At 42.8% G+C, this 20,021-nt stretch overlaps 1 protein-coding gene across 1 annotated transcript in view; it reads right to left on the bottom strand.

Annotated features, from left to right (window-relative positions):
• PTPRG (protein tyrosine phosphatase receptor type G) overlaps window positions 1–20,021 on the bottom strand; it is a 417,185-nt gene that overhangs the window by 90,568 nt on the left and 306,596 nt on the right. Inside the window, exons 8-9 of the mRNA XM_072876458.1 lie at window positions 17,208–17,365; window positions 12,256–12,448 (exon numbers count right to left, since the gene is read on the bottom strand). Of these exons, the coding sequence (XP_072732559.1) occupies window positions 12,256–12,448; window positions 17,208–17,365 (351 nt within the window). The remainder of the gene's footprint in view (window positions 1–12,255; window positions 12,449–17,207; window positions 17,366–20,021) is intronic.

Consider the following 20,021-nt stretch of genomic DNA (forward strand, 5'->3'; position numbering starts at 1 on the left):
CTAAATAAAAATGATTAAATGCTGTAAACACCAATATTACCAGTACAATAGAAAAATACCTGTCAAATGCATTTGTGCAGTTATAACTCACATTTTGTAGCTGGCCTGAACAAGAGAAAGTATATATTGCAGAAATACACTAAGGCAGGAAAGACCTTTGATGTTTGCTCCTGCCATGACTGGTGACAATCTTGGAGTTTTGCAGTAGATCCTCCTGCTTAACCCAGAAGCATGATCCAGCAAAGCAAACAAACCCTGCAGTACCTCCAATGGTTGACAAAACGAATATGAGTTTCTATTTACATTGAGTTGAAGGGACCCAACGGGCATTCTGCTGGCAATGCCACAAAGCCAGAAGCAACACCTTGGTCTGCTGCCTGCAGACCCCTTCCCTCCTGCTCCCTCCTGGTCTCTGCTGGGAGCCCGCAGAGCACGACACGAACGTGGCCAGGACCTGGCCGAGAGGACACAGGTGAAAGTAGTCACTGATCCTTGGTATGCCTCTCCATGCTCACCTCTTTCCGCTGAGACATATCAATTCTGACATCACTGTTTATAGATAACTGCACCAATAAATCATAACTGCCCCCTTTGAAGCCCTTTGTCATCACAGAATTATGCTTCAAAATGCCAGGCCAGGCTTTATCACTCCGCCTTTTCAAATCCTATCAGAGATAGGAGCCCAGGGGGAAGGACTACCCAGACCTAAAAGTCTTACCCAGTCCTCCTCCAGGAGGACACGCAGACATTTATATATTTAAAGTAATCATGCATCAAATAGTTTTAGAAATAATTCAACCAGGTAACCTTCACGAGCGACAGAGAGAGCTACCTTAATTGCAATACCCCTCTGAACCATGGCTAGCCAGCTGTTTTTCAGACAAGGAACCCAAGCCACCCTAGGGAGAGGGGACTGTCACATCCTCTATTCCATGCCACTCTTTGCAGCCAGCTTTGATGCCATTCAGAATAGCTCATGCCAATCAGAGGAAAGAAGTGGGTATTTCCCAAGGGAAATAGGAGACTCACAGGCTCGAAGTTAGGAGACCCTCGCTGACCCTGCACTCTGATTGCAAGAAGGTCATGAGCACTTTTAAGCAGCTGGGAGACTCCAATGACTACACTGAGACAAGTTTTGACGAGGACAAACCTCATTCACAGCCAGCTAAAAGGGGCTGAATTTACAATACTGCTATTTCACAGTAAATATTACATTATTTTCATGACTTAGTATGACTTTGTTCCAATTACTCCAAGGCACATAGCAGTACCTGATGTAATTAAGTAATAACCAACCTTTTCTGTTCAGCCACTTTTTTTTTCTTTAATAGCTTATGAATGGGCAGAAAAGAAATCTTTTTTACAAAATGAAACATATGGTTTTATTAATTTAACCAAACCTGCTCAGGACACAACGGAATAAAAAAACATTTGATCCAATAATTCAATTTGATGATTTAATTAAAGTGATACATAATAACGTAGCAAATGTCTGAAAGGCAAGAAAAAAAGTGTTAATGATTTGACCATCTATAACACAACTGGCATTTTCCAGAGATCTAATTTTCCTTTCAATACTCTGTGTGCCTTGGATTTTTGAAAGAAGATTAAAAGAATCGCAGGCTCCTCTCTTTTTTTTTTTTTTTTTCCCAGATGCTAAAGAACCTCTACTGATTTTGCAAAATGTGCAGCTGAAGGACAAATAGAAATGCAGAAAGAGGGTTGGGATAGGGAGGGATAAGTTTGCATCTTCCTCTGAATTGAATCAGGACACACTAAAAAGAAACACAAGCTTTTCTTTTTCATTTTCTTTTTTATACCAGGCTAAATAAGGAAAAAAAGCCTGTGAATTCATGACTGCTTGAGAAAAAAAAAGAACCGAAACCAACAACCAGCATCATTTCACATTGAAATAGAATCTCAGCTATTTTTAGAAAAAATGTTACTAATGATCTCTTTTAAATTCAGATCCTAAGGATAATAAAAATATTGAGGGGGCTTTCAGGATGTCTTTCTGTGGTGTAGCGCAATACTGAACAGATACCTGAACTGGCCCTGCATAGGTCTAGCAGGACACCAAAGCCGCTATGTCCTGGCCAGCAGACTGCCCGCGCCAGGACTTCTGGAGGCAGAAAAGCCTCGCCAGGGCCACAGGGCTACATCTTGGAGGCACTCAGCAGGCAAGCGCATTGACAGTGCCATGGGCACACCTCGCGGCAGGCAGCGATGCCCCGAGCGTGGCATGCCTCGGACCTCTCGGAGTGAAAGAACCCTCTCACCCTCCTGTCAGGGGTGACCTGAACCGGGAACCTGGCAAACAAGCTGGCTCCTGCCTTATGGAAAAGTCCTGCAGAAGAAGGATGGTTGTGTGCGTGCATCTGGAGGAAGCCCTCTGACCTGACACAGGGCAGCCTCAGCCGGCGTCTCCAGCTGTTGGCCATGTGCGGGGCTGTCTGGGAGTTTGACACAGTCTTTTCTCTGCGGATCAGCCCGCCGGGGAAGGCAGCAGGCAAGCCAGCATCTTGGCTAGCCTTGTCTTCCAAGGCTCACTCAAGCCTGGAGAAAACCTGTTTGCCACTCGCAGACAAATGTAGCATGCTAATACAGTCCTAAGTGCTGGCCAGGCCAGCCATACAGCAGAGAATTATTTTCTTCATGTTAAAAACATTCCAATGGGCTGGAACAAACAAAATTAATTTAACAACTCTGCATTCATCTCTCCCATAATTTGATTTGTATGTTGTATTTGGCTACGTAACCTCCACGAGGCTTTCCTAACTGAAGCCTGATAAAGCTTAATCCAAAAGCTCCTGGCAGCTCTATTTCAGAGATCTGAAAGACATAAAGGGGGCTTATTGTTTTGCAAAAATTAACCACTGGTATTAAGGTACACCCATGAATGCAGAAAGGGCATGTAAGAGAATATTACAGCTTTTTTTTAAGAGCAGCCTACATTTATCTTTCAAAGACAGAAATGCAAAACCAGCCAAACTTTCTGGGTTTCATCATGCTTTTTGCATATGCTACCTGCGGTTATAAAAAGTGCTATTTAGGGAAAGTTAGAGAGAGCATAAGAACCATATATTTGGTTATTTCTTGTATACCTTCTCCCTGTAAAACAGGTGCCTCATATGATGAATCCAGTGGCACTGAGCTCAGAGGGATTCATAAAATTCTCTAAAAAATGTCCTAAGTTAGCTCTTCCATGCATAAAAATGTCACTACTTTAAAGGCAGTTATTTCTAGATGTGCTATGCCCTCTTTTGGAAAATCCCACTCTCTCCCTCCGGCTGCATGTCTCAGCAATGCAAAACTGCCGTTCCCCTCCTCGGTACTGTGGGATACACGTTGTATGATGAAACCCTGACAATTTTCAGCACAGGAAAGCAATGTGCCAGTGAAGTCCTGAATCCCTCATGGTGAGATGGGCAGGGATCTTCTAAGGCAATTCACACGTGGAGGGAGGAAACATCGGCATCAGGATGTGCCCATAGACCATTACTAGATCAGGACTGCTCAGAGGTAGCTAGAAGACAGGGACGAGGGTCTTGTCTTGCTCTGGGCAGCCACTCCTGGCCGTAAGGTGAGAGGGGCTTCACTTCTCCCCTTCTTTTTCCCCCTGCTCTGGGTGTGCATGGAATGGGTGGCAGGGAACAGTGTTCCTCCCTTACAAAGGAGGAGCACAGAGGACAGGAGATGGGGCATTTCTTCCCACATGCTCAGCAGGAGAGAAACTGAGAGGTCAATATGGGAGTTTCATGCCTTTCTTCCCTATAAGGGCAAACAAGTTGGTGGCTAAGCTCTTGGGGGAGAGAGGGTGTTTCTTTCCCTTCTGCCCCAGCACTGGGAAGGAGTTGGAAGGACCAGTCCTTCAGGACAGACGGACCACTTGCTGCCATTGCTGTAACAGTGCCCGGTTCAGCCACATGTTTCCCAGCTGATTTCAGAGAAGCCTAAAACCCGTCATCGATGCCTGTGCTATCGGCAAAATACTGCACTGAGGTCCCGCAGCCCTGCAGCCTACAGGAACCCGACTGCAGACAAGACAAAAGCCATGCCACCAACAGAGAACGGAAGAAAAATACTTTCAAATATATCTATCTATCTATATATATACACACACACACATACATATTCCTTCTCATTATTAGACTTTAAATAAGCCCTGAAATGCAGAAATATGGGTTATACTGCAATAAGAAAACTCATACTTGCTTTCAGTGCCATGCCATCAGCGTCATGGTAAGGGAAGTGATACAGTGCCAGATTCAGCTACCTTGCATTGGCGTGACTCAGTGGAGATGCCTGGGAAGAGAGTCCGATCCATAACAAACAGCAGCATTCTTTGGGCTGTCGGATTCAATCTCGGAGTTCAGCAAGGGCTGCGCTCCCAAAGGATAACAAATAGACTACGAGGATCATACGCAGAGACAACACAGGCTTTAATACATAGAAAAGTGCTAAGAGGCATACTTAACAACATTTCCCCCCCTCTCTTTTTACTAAACGTTTGCAATTTTTTTGCTTTGCTTTAGTGCACGTTGTTAACTTCTCGGAGTGCTTATAAATGACATTATTAATATATAAGGGTAATTGCTTTAAAGAGAAGCACGGATTTTTCCTTTACCTTTGCCTGCACTTTGCCAGCAGGCATTTGCAGGCTCCAGAGCATGCCGTACACACAAATATTTGTGTTGATCTACTTCAATCCACAGGCAGAATGTAGCTAGGAGACGGACTATTTATCTTCCCTGCTCTTACTTTTCACTATGCTTCAAACAGACAGGGTTGGTTGTTAAGGTGTGAGGGGCATCGACAGACCCCACACTTGTTTTATGAGCCCTGTGAAATAACCTCACGAGCAAAGCGGCACGCGGGGCACTTCCGAGGGAGGGGGTCTGGGCAGGCTGGGTTTGGCCCCTCTGCTGCCTGCCCGTTTCCCGAGGTGAACGCACAACCAGCATTTGGATTCATTCCTGTATGGCTTGCTTTGTAGTGTTTGAGTTTCCATGGCATCGCTGCAACAGACCCTGTTTTACTGAAAGGCATGGACTGTGTGTTTTACTACGTTGTGTTTGAGCCCAAATATTTCATATATTTCACAAATACCATTTCTACAGCTGCGGCCTGAATTCTCTGGGCGCAGACCAGCCTTGCTCCATCAAATGCCATGCTGGGCTAAACTGATGTCCGACAAGGATCTGCCCCACAAGTCTTGTGTTTATATTGCACACATGCACACACAGAGGGTGGTTTGTGTTTAAAATGTACACCTGTGTCTATTTATACAGCGCGTCCGAGGCAGCACGTGTGACTGCGTTCAGTGGCACGTGCTGTGTCAACAGGGGGAGAAAGGAGGATTTCCTGCCAGAAGGACATGGATTTTCCACGTTAGCCAAGCCGCCCTTTCCAATGTCCTGGCGAGGGTTGCTTGGACAGGGGAGCATAGGAAGAACAAGCCAACAGGGCAGGTAGAACATCCTGATACGTGCCTGAGGGATACCCAAAATCTGACCGGGAAAGCAGCTTCCCATTCATAGCTTCTGGAGGCTTTTTCCAACACAAGGGATGAGCTGCAGGCACTCATAGTCCAAAGTACTGTCAAGACTGAAATTCAAATCAGTACTTCTGTGGGCCAAACAGCTGGATTGGGGGGTAGGCAGTGCAGAAAGGAATTCCCTGCGAGTGTAAATGGAATAAATCATCAAGTTCTCTCACAAGTACTAAGCTCTTCCAGCTTTAGTGGCAGCTGTGAACCCAAACCATACTTAAAGTTTCACACTGAATTCCTCTTGCTCTTTTGGTTTGGGCCCTTTATAATCTCTAAATAAGTGCAAGCAGTTACTTAATTGTTTATTAATACATCTAAGGTAAGCTGCCCACTATATTCGGGCACACACACATGCGCTGCTCATATTACAACCACACAGAAGTTACTACAGGTGAAAACAGAAGCCTGCAGAACAGAGCCACTGCGAGGGGAAGCATGAGACCTATGTCGGGTATATGTACCACTTCTTTTTGTACCTGATTCCCCCTCAAAATGGGTCAGGTTTTTTCCTGAAACGCTTTGCCTTCCACCTGACTGATCTGAAACTCTTTGGAAGGCAGCAGCCTGTCCTTTCCTGCTCTTGCATGACATGCTCCAAGACAACTGCATACACGAGGATCCAGCATTGCAGAGCAAGACACGGATGAGGTGGAAGAGATGAGATACGCACAAGGAGCACACTAATTTCTGCCTAAAATGTGATTACAGCAGGTACTCGGGGTGCACATCAAAAGCGACTCTTGCAGCAATAGGTGAGTACATTTACTTGGAGCACCGAGGCATAGTGGCAGCCGGGCAGGTCCATAGTGCAAAGATGATGCAGGGCAAGCAATTAGCAGCACGGTGTTACCACCCTCAAGTGCAACCTTTTGCACCGAGCCAGTCTGCTGCGCCAGCAGAAATCCTCATAATGACACATAGATTCATCGGCACCAGCACACAGTAGGAGAGCGCTGACCTGATTAAAGGGGAATGGAATAGGGAAAGGATAATCTTCATAACAAAATGAAATCAAAAAGGAAAGTAGGAAAAATCCAGTTATCCAAGGAAGCTGGGAAAGTTGTTAAACTATGAAGAAATCAACCTGTAAAACAGGTGCTTCCAAAGGATAAGAACAATCAACTATAATGGTAAACACACCGTAAATTAACTAAAAAAGGTTCTTGCTTATTTTCGTTTTCCCTAAGATATTTAAAGAAAATAAATAGCTATAATTTTGCTTTAGCAATTGCGAGTTAAGATGTCAATAATATATAATTTTAAATTTACATTTACAATGTTGTTTTGGATAGATTACACTTATTGCTATACAGTATTTTGTGGTCATTTAGGTTTGACTAAAATACATAAACAACATTCTGTGAGAGTAGAACTTTTCTGCCTAACACCCTTTTTGGCCTCCCAGAGAGAACCCAAGGGCATGAAGAGACTGCAAAGTTGTTTTGAGAGAGATCTCATAAAACATGGGCATTTAGAAAGCAAAAACAAATTACTGGGAGTAATAACGGAGGCTATAAATGAGACAAATAACTTGTTCTCATTCAGAAACACTGCTGCCAATGCTCTAAACTATCTGCCTCAAAATGATGATGTCACTGCACTGAATCTCCAGAAGAACTCAGACTTTGGGTGATGCTGCAGTGGAGATGTACTCCATCGCAAGGATGCCACACCATACAGAAAAGGCAATACCTTTGCAGGAGGCCTTAGTTTAATTTCTGGTGCCAAGAGCTGTGAAATAGTGAATACGAACTAAACTGCTTCGCTTGAGCAGTGCTGTACCTTTGATTGCAGGTCGATAGCTGGAGCCATGCCTCCAGTGCGAAGCATGCAAGAGGGAAACCCCAAATATCTTCTATCCACGTTTTAGTGGCATTAAGTTACAAGGACTTCCAAACTGCGTATCACTACTGCTTAACAAAGAACAGTAAGGAAAATGATCGCCTGTACACTACTAGAGAAATGTCCCAGCCGTTAATTTAGAGTCCAAAGCTAAGTAAGTTTTACTAGAGTGAATTTATGACTGCTCATTATTTAACTTAGTCTAGGATCATAATTAAAGATGGTACTCTAAGGCGAATTCCCACTGATGGGAAACAGCATCATCTGAGACTCCAGCAAAGAGTAATCAGACACCTTTGGGGAAGTAATCAGGCATCTGTGAAAGAAAACTCTGATGTCAAGAGCCCCTCACATGGGATGCTTGTTTAAGTGTTGTGAGGCTTGTAGCACGTTTAATGAAACAGAAAGGTTAAAGGTGTTTTTTTTTTTCCCCCAGCATTAAAAAACATAAAGAGAAAGAAACAACATTTGATGGTCCTAATCAGCAGCAAAATTAAATGGGCAAATATTGTTGCACATGGGGTACAACATAAAACAAGGAAATGAAACACCTTTTTCTCCTGAGCTTCAGTGCCTACACCTTTACTGAAGCAGGTAACGTTTTGTAAATACATCTCTGCTTGATGGGACAACATGTGAAAGTAGTGAGGAACCTGCAGACTTAGGTCCTTGAACTGGATGGACTTTGATGTAAGAATTCTGTCTGTTTGTCCCTGAAGAGCAATGTATGCTATTAAACTGATAAATAATTAGGAATCTCTCTAGCATAGCTGCTTGAAAGCAGCCCACAAAAAAGCAGGAGCACAATATGTGATGTGACAGAGCAACACAGTACTGAGCCACAGAGGACAGGCCAGAGAAGAAAGGAAGCAATTTTAACAGAGATGGTCATGTGCAAAAAATCAAACACTGCCACTGTCACTCATACTTACAGTATCTGATGAATATTCCCAGTTTAATATGTCTGTACAGAGAACCTCTAACTTTGCAAAACTTTATATAAATCAGTATTGTAACACCGGTGAGCCCTCTTGTTAAATTTTACAGGCCTGATGATCTGCATGATTTAACAGCATGATCCCCTGTATATCTTGAATCTCTGAAAGTTTCATCTTCTTACAAAATATTGTTGTGTGATGGTTTATTATCAATCCACCAGTTGCTACAATTACATAGCTGAACAGTATTTATCCTGAATGGTATAATTCAGAAATAAGATATTTAAAGATGATCTGTATGGTTTCTTGAAACAGCTCCAGGGTCAACTTAAGAATTAAGCTCAGCTCATGGGCTCTGATTCAGCAAAGGTCTTATGCGTATGCTTTTATTCCAGGCATACGAGCAGTCCTCAAGAGAACTGTTTTAAATCAGCTTTTGCCAACAGGAGGAAGGAATGAGATAATGGAACCAAAGACAACGCTTCTTGCTAAATACTAACACAAAAGGAAAACTTGAGTCTTCACTCCCAAGTGAAAAATTAGCCCTCTACATTGTTTCAAATTAGCTAAAATATTTTCACCATCTTGTATTCTGATGATTGAAAACACTGCCCCTCCCTTCATTGCCTCTTTAAAATTAAAAAAGAGGAGGGAGAGGAGAGTAACTGCAAAACAAAAGGCTGGTAACAATCATATTGGCTAACAAACTGGATCCAAATGCACTGACAGTTTTGGTTGACCTAAAATAGCCTTTCCCACAAGACATTTTATTTACCAAATGCCACCACTTACAAGGCTTTGCTAAGGAAATACTCAGAGGACAGGCATAAAGTGAGAAATAGTTTTCCTCCAGTGTATCTGCAGGTTATGCTACTGGTCACAGTTCTGTGACCCGAGATAGCTTTAATAGCTGGGAGAAAAGACATTCCTGTTTGGTGCCAAACTGTTTAGGATAGCACGTTTGTCAATGGACAACTGCAGAGCTGCATCGCTTTGTGCTGATCTGAAATTCCCTATTCACCGGGGAATTCTGAAAATTATTCTGAACATTATGCAAATTGTTCTGGGCACATTTCCCTCCAAAATAAGGCAGGCTTACATAACGAACGCTACACTGTTTTCTAGATTAGCAATACTGCCCACAGACTTAATAGAGTGTGACAGAAGAAACAAATTGCAAAAATTCACACCGACAAACAAATCCAAACTTCCCCTCCAGAGCTGAAGACCATCACAAACCGTATCACCTTGCAGCGAGTAAAAGACACGTTTTCGTGACCTTGCCTTTTTCTACAACACACAAATCTAAGCACGGGGAGGGTAGACAGGAGCCAACGTGTGACAGCCATTGGTCACATTGCTTAGTGCAATGTGGAAAGCATCCAGATGCAACCATGAGGTGTGCAGAAGAATCCACATAAAATAAATTTGTTATGCTCATCCTACACTTTTATATTTGTATGCTAGACTGCCTGGCTGAGAAGCGCTCCGTGCACTCGGCTTCTCAGTACTTTTGCATGAATGACACTATATAAAGAGGTACTGTATTTACTAGCTGAATAAACAATAGGTTTTGCTTTCACTCAAGTATTACGACTTCAACTCATTTTATTTATATGTCAGTAGTTCAGAGTGTGCAGTGGACCAGGCACATCATCACTGTTCACCTTTGTCAAAGAGGGGGCCAGAAACATCCACATGTTATATCTCTGGAACAGCTATAACTCATCCCTGTAACCTTTGGAGGATACACTACAATCCATTTTGTGTTAGCAACACTGCAGCAACCTATTTATTTTTAAGTTCATGAAAAAAATGCACCTATTTTCAGTGTCCCCTGGTGTGCACAAACGCAAAAAGTGACAAGTTGACAGAGCCGGTACAAAAAGACTGGCTGCCCAGCCATTAGCCTCCTATAGCAAAAGCTCAAGGGAAAAGAAAGCACCGACTCTCGCATCATCCCTGCCATTAGATGGCACGCTGAATGTTGTCAGATCATGGGAAATGGGGGAATGCATGCCCCCCACCTGAGAGTCTCTCTTGAGCATGTCGTAAGCTCAAATTCCCAGGCAGGCATGAGTACAGAGCATGACGGCACCTGGACGTGATGGGAGAGGACCCAGAGAGAACCTGCTCAGGAAACCAGTCCCCAGGCATGCTAAGGTGTCAAGCGCCCAGGCACCAAGCTGTCTAAACATGGACTAATGTCTGTGCAGTGCCCTTGCTCCTGTAGACTGGCTCACATGATGTTAACTAAGCCATGTGTGCTTGGTTTAATCTGGGCCTTAGAGTTCTTAAAGATCAAAGTCAATGCGAATCTTTCCAGTTATTCAAGTGCTCCTTCAGCATCAACACTTCCAACTTCAAGATCAGCCCATTAACTACAGACCTTAGCGTTTGTAATGGTCTGTCAAAATTGTGGGTTTCAGCTATTTACTACGGGGGTGAAAATCACCTAAAGCATTTTTATAATCTTAAAAACCATCCAGTGAGGCAAGGAATATGCAGGCATGTGGCCAAAGCAGTAAAATCTTCTTCAATATTATACCACATGTACCAGAGGTACCTTGGCTGCACTCAAAATAAAAACTAGTCAGTTTTGTCACTTTTAACATAATGTAACCTATTAACTTTCATCACTGTTCTGGGTAAGTAATATGTACACAGGATATAACTGAAGAAATAAATATTGACACAGGTTGCTGTTAAAACACCGATTGAAAACTGCCGGCCAGAGCATCAGAGCATAGCAGGGTTTCTCCATTCCCAAGATCTCCTTCTCACTTCTGATGTAAATTCTCTGTCCCAAGGCTGCCTTTAATGTACATGAGGTTTGTGTGCGTGTATATTATATATATATAAATAAGCATGCTCACAGAATAATGAGCCCTGAGAAATACACTCTCCCAGCACTCTCTTGGGAGGGTGAGGTTGCTGAACGCAGCTGTTTTCATGATTCACGTCCTCTAAAAACTACGCTTTCTGTGCCTGGCCAGGTGAAAATGCCAGGTACGAAAGGGAAGCTTGTAAATCTGCTTAGCTGTTTCCTTCTGGCAAACTGCCCCCCCTCTTCTTTACCTCTACCCAGAACCGGTTAAGCACCAAGCACTTCTCGAGACTGAAGACTGGGAAGTACATGTCATTCCTCCTACCTATAAATAACACCATTCAATAAAATAAAGGCAAATAAAGGTAGTAAATGATATTTATTTCTAGTCTTATTTTATCCAGTACACATTTCTCTCAGAATTTTTGATGTGCTCCTCTAGCCAGGGCTGTTTGTGCCAACGCAACGACTGCAACCTCCCTCCCACCCCCCTCCATCCAGCTCATTATCCAGTGTCTGACAGAAGCGAGTGCCAGCTGCTCTACAAACAGGCACATGAAACACTTCAGCAAGACATTAGAAGATCACCTGCCTATAAGGAAGAAGTTTTTTTCCCCCGTGACCATTACCGACAGATTGATACAAACGTGGAATTAAAAGGTCGATGGTTCTTCAAAAGTCTTGTTACTGTAAAAATGAAACCCACAACCGCATCTGGATACTCTATTCCCATTCAAACACCCAATGAGTCAGTGCTAACGGGGCCAAAATTTTACCTCTGACCTTGTCCCTTTATGTTTCCCTTTTGTCAGGCATCTCTAAGGCCCTACAGCCAGTCGGCAGAAACAGGGACCTCGTCAGTTTGAGACTCGCATATTCTGGGGCTTTATTGCCATGGCACCTTGCGAGAGCAAGCTTCACACGTAATTGCAGGCACACAGAGGATTAGTTAATCTATTGACACATACCAACAAGGAATGCCTGAATACACTGTATTATTTCTTTGGTAGCTCACAGCTATCCTTGACACCATTTGATGACAAAGTAGACAAAAATTCTCCTATTAGTCAAGCGCAAAATTCGTAAGTGCAATCTACCTTTGGAAGCTTCTGTGCCGAGTGGATTTTCCAAGATGTCTGTCATATCTTGGCTCCAAGCATCCTTCACAGCAGACTTAGACACCTTCCTGTTGTTCAGGCTTTGCTGTGGTCGGAAGTTATTCCTCAGGTACTCCACGGACTTGACATGGTCTTGCTGTTCGGTGGTGAATATGGAGTAGAATGCCTCCAGCTGATCGCAGCCATCATGGCAGGGGAGAGAAAGGACGTTAATTAGAAAAACAATGTGGTGAAATCCGGGTGGCTGATAAGAAAATAAAATGGCAGGAAGTAAAATGTTGATGCCAAGACTGATAAGCCACATGGGAAGTTAGGCTGCCCACTGAAATCACTGCCAACCCTCTTATCTCTGCACAGTGCTTATCCTGCCCAACAAGGGAGAAGGCCTTCTAGCAACCCGCGGACGCCTATCATGGGCAAGGAAACATTTGCCCTTAGATCCCTTGTCTGGAAGGATTTTGTGTGTGACACAGCCATGCCAAACCCTCCTCACTGCTGGCACCGTTTTGTTTTGCAGTATCGCGTCAAAAAGTGCTTCCAGGTCATTCCACCCCAAGAGCGTTCTCCAGGACAGGGCAACGCTACCTTATCTCTGAATACCTTACGAAGTTTAGCTGCCAGGCTAAGCTCCACAGACAGCTCTTGCAGCGCTTCCGCAGGAAGGTCACTGCAGTTGTCACACCTTTACGGGACGGACACCCCAACCCATGAGCTGGCTTGCTCAGGAGCAGGTCAGTAGCAGAGTGGTGCAACCTCAGGACTACCAGCGTCAAGTGCCCTGACCTCCCTACCAACCACTGTTCCCTCTGATACCTAACTATGGGGTAAGAAAAAAATAACACAGAATAAATGTATTTAGGCACAGTTAGCATATACTCCTCTGGGAATAAGTTTCCTCTGTTGGATTCAGATCTGAGCTATTTTTAATAAAATGTATTAACTTGTAAGAAAGAACTGTAATTGGAAAACTTTTCCGTTACTTAGTATCTTAGGATTTCTTAGAAAGAAATTTCTAGCAAACTAAGGTGAAAATATTTTCAGATTATGTTTTTCTCACAGCTATCAAGGTCAGTATAGCATTTACTAATAGCTTGTTATCATTCAGGTCAAGAACTAGAATTAGTTATGTTGCTGCTGGAAAGACTGAGCAAGACAGAGCAGAGAAGGATTCAGTCCTGATATTGTTTACATCAACGTCAATTACATATATTGATAGTATGGATTTTGGGAGTACAGAATCTGGCCCAAGACTTTAAAAAGGGACTTGAATTACACTCATAGCTTAATGACAGGTCACTTTGAAAGCTACACCCTTTTCATTAAGTGCCTCTGCTCTAAAAGCTACAGAGAAGCATGTGAGAGTCCTCAAACTTGCAACTGGGAAAAATTACCATTGCAGCCTCCGTTGATAGTACTGATAAAAATAATCAAAGGAAGGTGTACCAGAGAAGTTAAGCATCCTCCACTGCACCAAGAGGCACTCACTACCACTATTTAGTTTCCTTTCAAACCAGTAATCTGAACCCCCTTTTACTGTTGCTGTCCAGCTCACCCAGTCTGCTGGGCTTGACAATCCCAGTTATTAGGCTTCAATCGTGAAAATTCTCTGACCCCCAGGGCAGGAGAGAGTCAATTTTTACACGCTTCATTTCAAAAGTAAGTCCCCTTGGAGTGGCTGGTGTGTTGAGCCGGCTAATGGAGATATGTATAGGAATGTTATCACTGTGAGCAGCGCATGGATAGCGGGAGGGAGAAAGGATGGACCACACAGCTCTAATCCAGCTCTGCACTAAAACACAAAACCAAGGGAACCGAGTCCTGCTACAGGCAATCACCTCCAGGATAACAGCACAACTCAGGCTTGTACATTTTTAGCAGTAGCTTCCCCCTCATCACAACTACTTTTAACTGTACAAGCAGGGAAACTGAGGCAGAGGGACAGCAGGTGACCAGCAGGGAGGAGTGACAGCCAGCGGCCAGTTCCCATCGCAGGCAGGAAGCTCAGCACTGCTTCCAGCCTTCCAGGTACTGATGGTGGGATTTGGGTTGTAATTTTTTTGCATCTTAGATGAATGCCCTATTCCCCAGTTCTCAACTGCAATTGTCTCTCTGGTTCTTCAGAGGAACATCTTGAAAAATCTTGAAAACCATTTCCTAATTATTAGCAGGAGCCCTTCAGAAGCATTGACGGATGGGTTAAAAAAGGGGTAAAGGGACTATTATCTTATACTTTTGTCTTAAGAAAAAACCCAGCAGATGATCCTGCTTTGCCCTTCTATGAAAGCACAGACCAAAACTCTTGTGAATATTTACATATCTTTTGCACTTCATGCACTGGAAGCAGTTTTGATGAAGCCAGCTAACAGGGCTTAAGGTTACTTTATAAAAGCTTAAGAACTTGGGTAGCAACTGCTCCTCTGAAGTCAAGTCTCTAGGCTTATATTTCCATGACATTAATTGGATTTTTAAACTTTCAGAGAGAACTTTTAAAATATTTTCTTCTGCCATGCTACCTTGGGGAGGTATAATTGCATTTTAACAACTGCCAATTCAAATATGATTTTTAACCTTCCCCTTTTTATGTGTTGAAGTGTATATAAGTCATTTCAACTTCATTTTTACTATAAAAATATTATCTACCACAAATGAGAAATTAATTTATCTATAGCCAGAAAAAAAAATAATGTAAGAGCTGCAGTCAAGGAGCTACATTCATGCTCTTCAAGGAGTACAAGAGCTCCCGTTCAGAAGAAGAAATGAAAAGCTGTTATAAGGCTATTGTAGATACAGGGAAACCTGATCTAAAACTCCGAGTCATGTAATTACAAACCATTAAAGCATGATGTGCAGAGTTTTCTAAGGGCTGGATATACAAATGGCAATTAAAAATACTGAAACCGTTATAAGCGCAATGAGATACTCTGAGGTGTGCATTATGAGAGATAATGCCATGCTTTGGGTCATTGAATGCACTTAGCTTTACAATGCATCTGCAGGGTGACACAGCTTGTCCTGTTTTGTTGTCTAATTATCGGGAAAGATGACGATGATGGAGCACTGAGAATAAAATAGAGAAGCCTCCACAAATGGACCACTTCAGTACTGTCCTTTTTACAGCAAGGTATTTTGCACAAAAGCAAGGATTTAATTTGAACAGCAACAAAGCTTAAACAATATCACTTTCCTCCTCTGGGATTACAGACTGCTTCACGGGGTTTGTGATAAAGAAGGTTAAACTATGGCAATGGATTATGTTGCACTGTTTCTGTTAGAGGAACAAATAATAATCATAGCAATGGCAGTGTGGCAGGCTCTTAAAATACACCCATCTAGAGCTGCCAAGGGGAAGAATACTATTATTTATTCCACATGTGTTGTAGTATCAATGAAAGTCTGTCTACACACAGAATTCCCAGTCCTTCAAACACACATGCATGCAGAAAGCAGCACAATGCCAAATTTTAAAGGCTTGACTTGGCACAGTTACTATTGTACAGCACAGGAAAGAAGCTATGCCAGGATAAAGTACCTTTATACCATTATAATGATGGCCATAATTGGTATTTACCAGTCTATTTGCATTCGTTAAAAAAGAAAAAGAAAAAATGAAGTCGTGACCCACCTGATGCGTATACAGGGTATAAAACTGAGCGTGGGCCAGGCCTCGCAGCCACCAAGTAATAAACAGTAAACGTATTGATGTAGTGAAAAGCTACAAGGGATTGCAAGTATCCTGCAGGCAAGGACAGAATTCAAAATGATCTCGACAATCAGAGAAATAGCCTGAAAAAAACAAAGGGTCCAATTCAACCGGGACCATGTGCAGAGTCCCACGCTTCAGCCAGAACCGTGGGCTGCATGAACGCGTGATGTGCCCAGCACTGCTGAGAGCGCACTGCGGAAAGCCTCTAGCAAAGGGGTTCCTGCTGACCAGGAGCTGAACATGGGCAATAACGTCGTGCTTTGGTGAAAAAGGTAAAATAACACCAGCATGGGTGGCCGGACACATGAATCCTGCCATGTCCCTCAGCCTCAGGAGGCCCCCAGCTGAAGTGCTGCGACCGGTTTTGAACACAGCACTTCAAAAAAAGATGAAAGAGTCTACGGGAGAAGCAATGGGATCCAGAAAACACGAAAAAAAACCTGGAGCAGGGGCACGGTGATTGGCTACCACCCTTTTCAAATCTCTGAGAACCAGCTTCTGTCAGTCAGGATCACCCAGTGAATGATTCACTTATGCTTTACAGAACTAGTGTATTTAAAAAGATTGTTTTCAGTGGCTTAAGCCAGATGAATAAAAGGAAAGACTAACTTCAGCAGGATGGCTTTCTGAAGACGACAAACAATGTCAAAACACACTTAACTGGTAAACATCTGACTCCATCTAGCCATTGCTTTATTGGGAGCATTCTTCTCCAGACAAATCCTAGACATTGTGTCTATTTGCATTAAAAGCTGCTATGTGCTAATTTTAAAGATTTGTGCACCAGCTCTCTAAGCACATAATGGTAGCTTTACTGTGTTATAAAAACAGTTAAGCATGGAGAATTAATGGAAGGATGTCTTTTCTAATGTAATTAGTTCAAATTACTAAATCTGAGCAGAACTGAAATCACTCACTTTACTTTGAAAAGAAAGTTTCAATTAAAAAGAATAAAAAGGAACTCCATGTAAATATTTACACCATAGCTTAATTTAATCTTAACAAAAACAATACCAAATAAATCACTGAAAGGAAACTGGGTTTCATGTTGTACTGTCTTCTTAAGACTGATGGCTCATGTTCAGAAACAATATTACTTAAGAGAAAAAAAAAAATCACCGACACTTCCTTTTTTGTCAACAGAAACATTTTTGTTCTCAAAATTAAAATGGCAGGTTTTGAAAACACTGTCTTAAAGAGATGGACTTCACTAACAAAATAAACACACCTGATGGTAAGAAATGGGAACAGGCTTCCGAAAAACGATCCACTCCACGATCTCGCTACACGGAGGAGTAGTCAGAGAACCTGCGTAGCGGTAGAAACTCCCCAGCGATGTTGGCAGAAGGTCCCTCAGCACAAAGGGATCCAGAAAGGTCTCCTTCTCTGCGGGGAAGATTGACAAGCAGAATTACACTTTTTTTCACGTGTCTTTAAAACAGACATCACATTGATAGGCAGCCTAACAAGGTGTAATGGCAACAACATATTTTATCATATGTATATATTATATATATATATAAAATGAAAGATTAAAAACACCCTATCAGGGAGGCTCTGTAAGAGTTGATGTGTTGATTATTAAAAGAGCAGCCAAAATGCTAGTCAAACCTATACCGAACACGCATGCTCCTATTTAGAAGGCGTGCAGGTGTGAAATGCCCTTGTTATCCCACTGCTTTATGTTAGCATAGAAATAACACCGTATTCAGTGGTTTCAGCACTCAGTAAATGGCTCTTCAGCTTGATGGCAGTGAGGGTTCGCCAAGACCCAGCGAGGAGCCAGTCGGGCCCTGGTGGTCCCGCTTGCTGCTGCCCAACTGAAGAGCATCGGGTAGCGTATCCGTCCCATCCCCACCAGCGGGGGAAAGGGATGCAGGAGGGGGGTCAATCCCTCCGCAGGTTGCTGAGATGGAGGAGGCAGAGCCACGCTGCCCAGCCAAACCTCTCTGGGAGCTGCTGGGGGGCCGAGCTGAAGAGCAGGGCTGCAGGGCAACAGGGCACCTCTGAAGCTGAGCTCCAGCTCAACGCGGTGCTCAAAGCAGCGTCCAGGCAGTGCTCGTTCGGGACTGCCTGCACCCAGGCATGCAGACGTTGCCGGGGGTGCTGCTGGGTGCTGTCAGCACAGCACCAGTACCGTGTTTCAGAGGTAGAACCACTGCCTCTTCTCCCTAATCCAAGAAACTCGTTCCAGGGTCCAACAGTTAATTGTAGCTGGGTCCAACAGAGTCTGGGGACAAACTCTTTCCTCTGATAAGGTCCTTGGACAGCCTGAAATGCAAACCCAAGCACTGAAAGCATTTAGCTTCAAGTAACAGTGACAAGTTGGTAATATTTAACACTGTGAAGAAAAATAAATAAATGAAAGGAGGGAACAGCTGCAGGCAAGACAATTTCCCTGCCATCCCTGAGCATTTATCCTCTGCAATTTATGTTGACTCACAGGCCAAAGCTCCCTCAGCCTGTGCAAAGGTATTCACTGCCTCAGGGCATGCTGACACGCGAGGCTCTCCCATACATCTCTATTCCTCACTTTCTATATTCTTCGTGCCTCAAACAAGAGTCCGCATTTGGGTAGCAGGAACTCTCTCTCACCAGAGCTGCTAGGCAAGCCCGCTGCCCCCGTAGCAGAGCGGAGAGGCAGGTAGGCTGGGGATTGACACACACACCTTCCGAAGTCAGAAGGAAAAGGAAAAGGATGAAGTCTGCAGAATTCACTTCCACAGCATCCCACAGTCTTCTAGAAATCTTGATCAAATCAAGAGTTGCCTACACCTCTGAGCAGCAGTCTGATAATCAGGGGATTTTTTTCCTCCACTGCTGTGGCAAGGTGCAAATACATGATGCACTTCAGACATCTTCTATTCTTCTGCACAATATCAACAGGTGTGCAACATTTTCATAGCATTTAGCGTTCCAAAATATGAGTAATTCTATTAAAGTCAAAGTATACATTGTAACAGAATACTGCAATCTCTTCATTAACAATTTCTTTCCTTTTAATCCAAGCAGATATCAACCACTTCTGCACCCCCAAAAAGGAAACAAACAAATAATAAAACACATTTTTTCCTCTTCATAGCATACCTCGGGGAAAAAAGTGTGCTTAGATAATAAATAGTAAAATATATATGATTGGCCAAAGTTCAAAGAGATTCTAATCAAGAAGTCATAATCACAGCAAAAGGTCATATTTAATTTGATTGGCTTATTTTTATGCAGGAAAAATTGGTTAGAAAAACTGCAAACTCAGTCACAGGATGTGATTTCCAAATGCAGCACACATACATCTTCACAGCGAAATGACATGGGTTTTCTATTTAAGAAACTGTCTCTTGGAAGTTGAGCACACAGTGGACTGCTACGAATCTGAAAGAGTATTTGAACATGCAAACATCCTCTTTGGGTTAACAGCCAATGACTAGATATGAAATAGAGGGGAGGTGGAGGCACGCTTTGAAAAGAGCTTTCCTCTCGTATTTAAGAAAAAATGTTTCAGTTAAAATTAACAATTTAACTATTTTAAACTGTTACAACCCTTTATTTAGAATGATGGAATCACTTAAGATGCTGGATAAACATTCTGTGAGAAACTGAGAATATGGAGTATCCGTGTATCAAAGGATGGAAGGAGAATGAAGCTCATTTTACACTTTCAAGGATTTTTGTGCCATATGCTGACAATATTATATTTTAATAATTAATTGTTCATCAAAGGAAAAGATGAAGAACAGGGATGCTAAATTCAAAGTTATTCAAATTGCAAAAATGAATAATGCATGACTTTTATATTAAATACACACTGTATTAAGTAGTCTACATTTCATCCAACTCTGTCTTTCATTTTTAAACATTTTGAACTACAATATGAATAATCAACCAAGGGAAGCTTATTTAGACAGAGAAATATCTTATTTGAATGCAAACTGGAAGTATCCGACTATGATTAAATTTTTGTTATCAATTAGGGAGGGTTTTTTCCTAAGCATTTGGAAAGTCACAGTCAGCTGTGAAAAAGACTATTTCTTGAGGAAAAAGTAGC

This window comes from Ciconia boyciana, chromosome 11, assembly GCF_034638445.1.
Source record: "Ciconia boyciana chromosome 11, ASM3463844v1, whole genome shotgun sequence".
NCBI classification, from domain to species: domain Eukaryota; kingdom Metazoa; phylum Chordata; class Aves; order Ciconiiformes; family Ciconiidae; genus Ciconia; species Ciconia boyciana.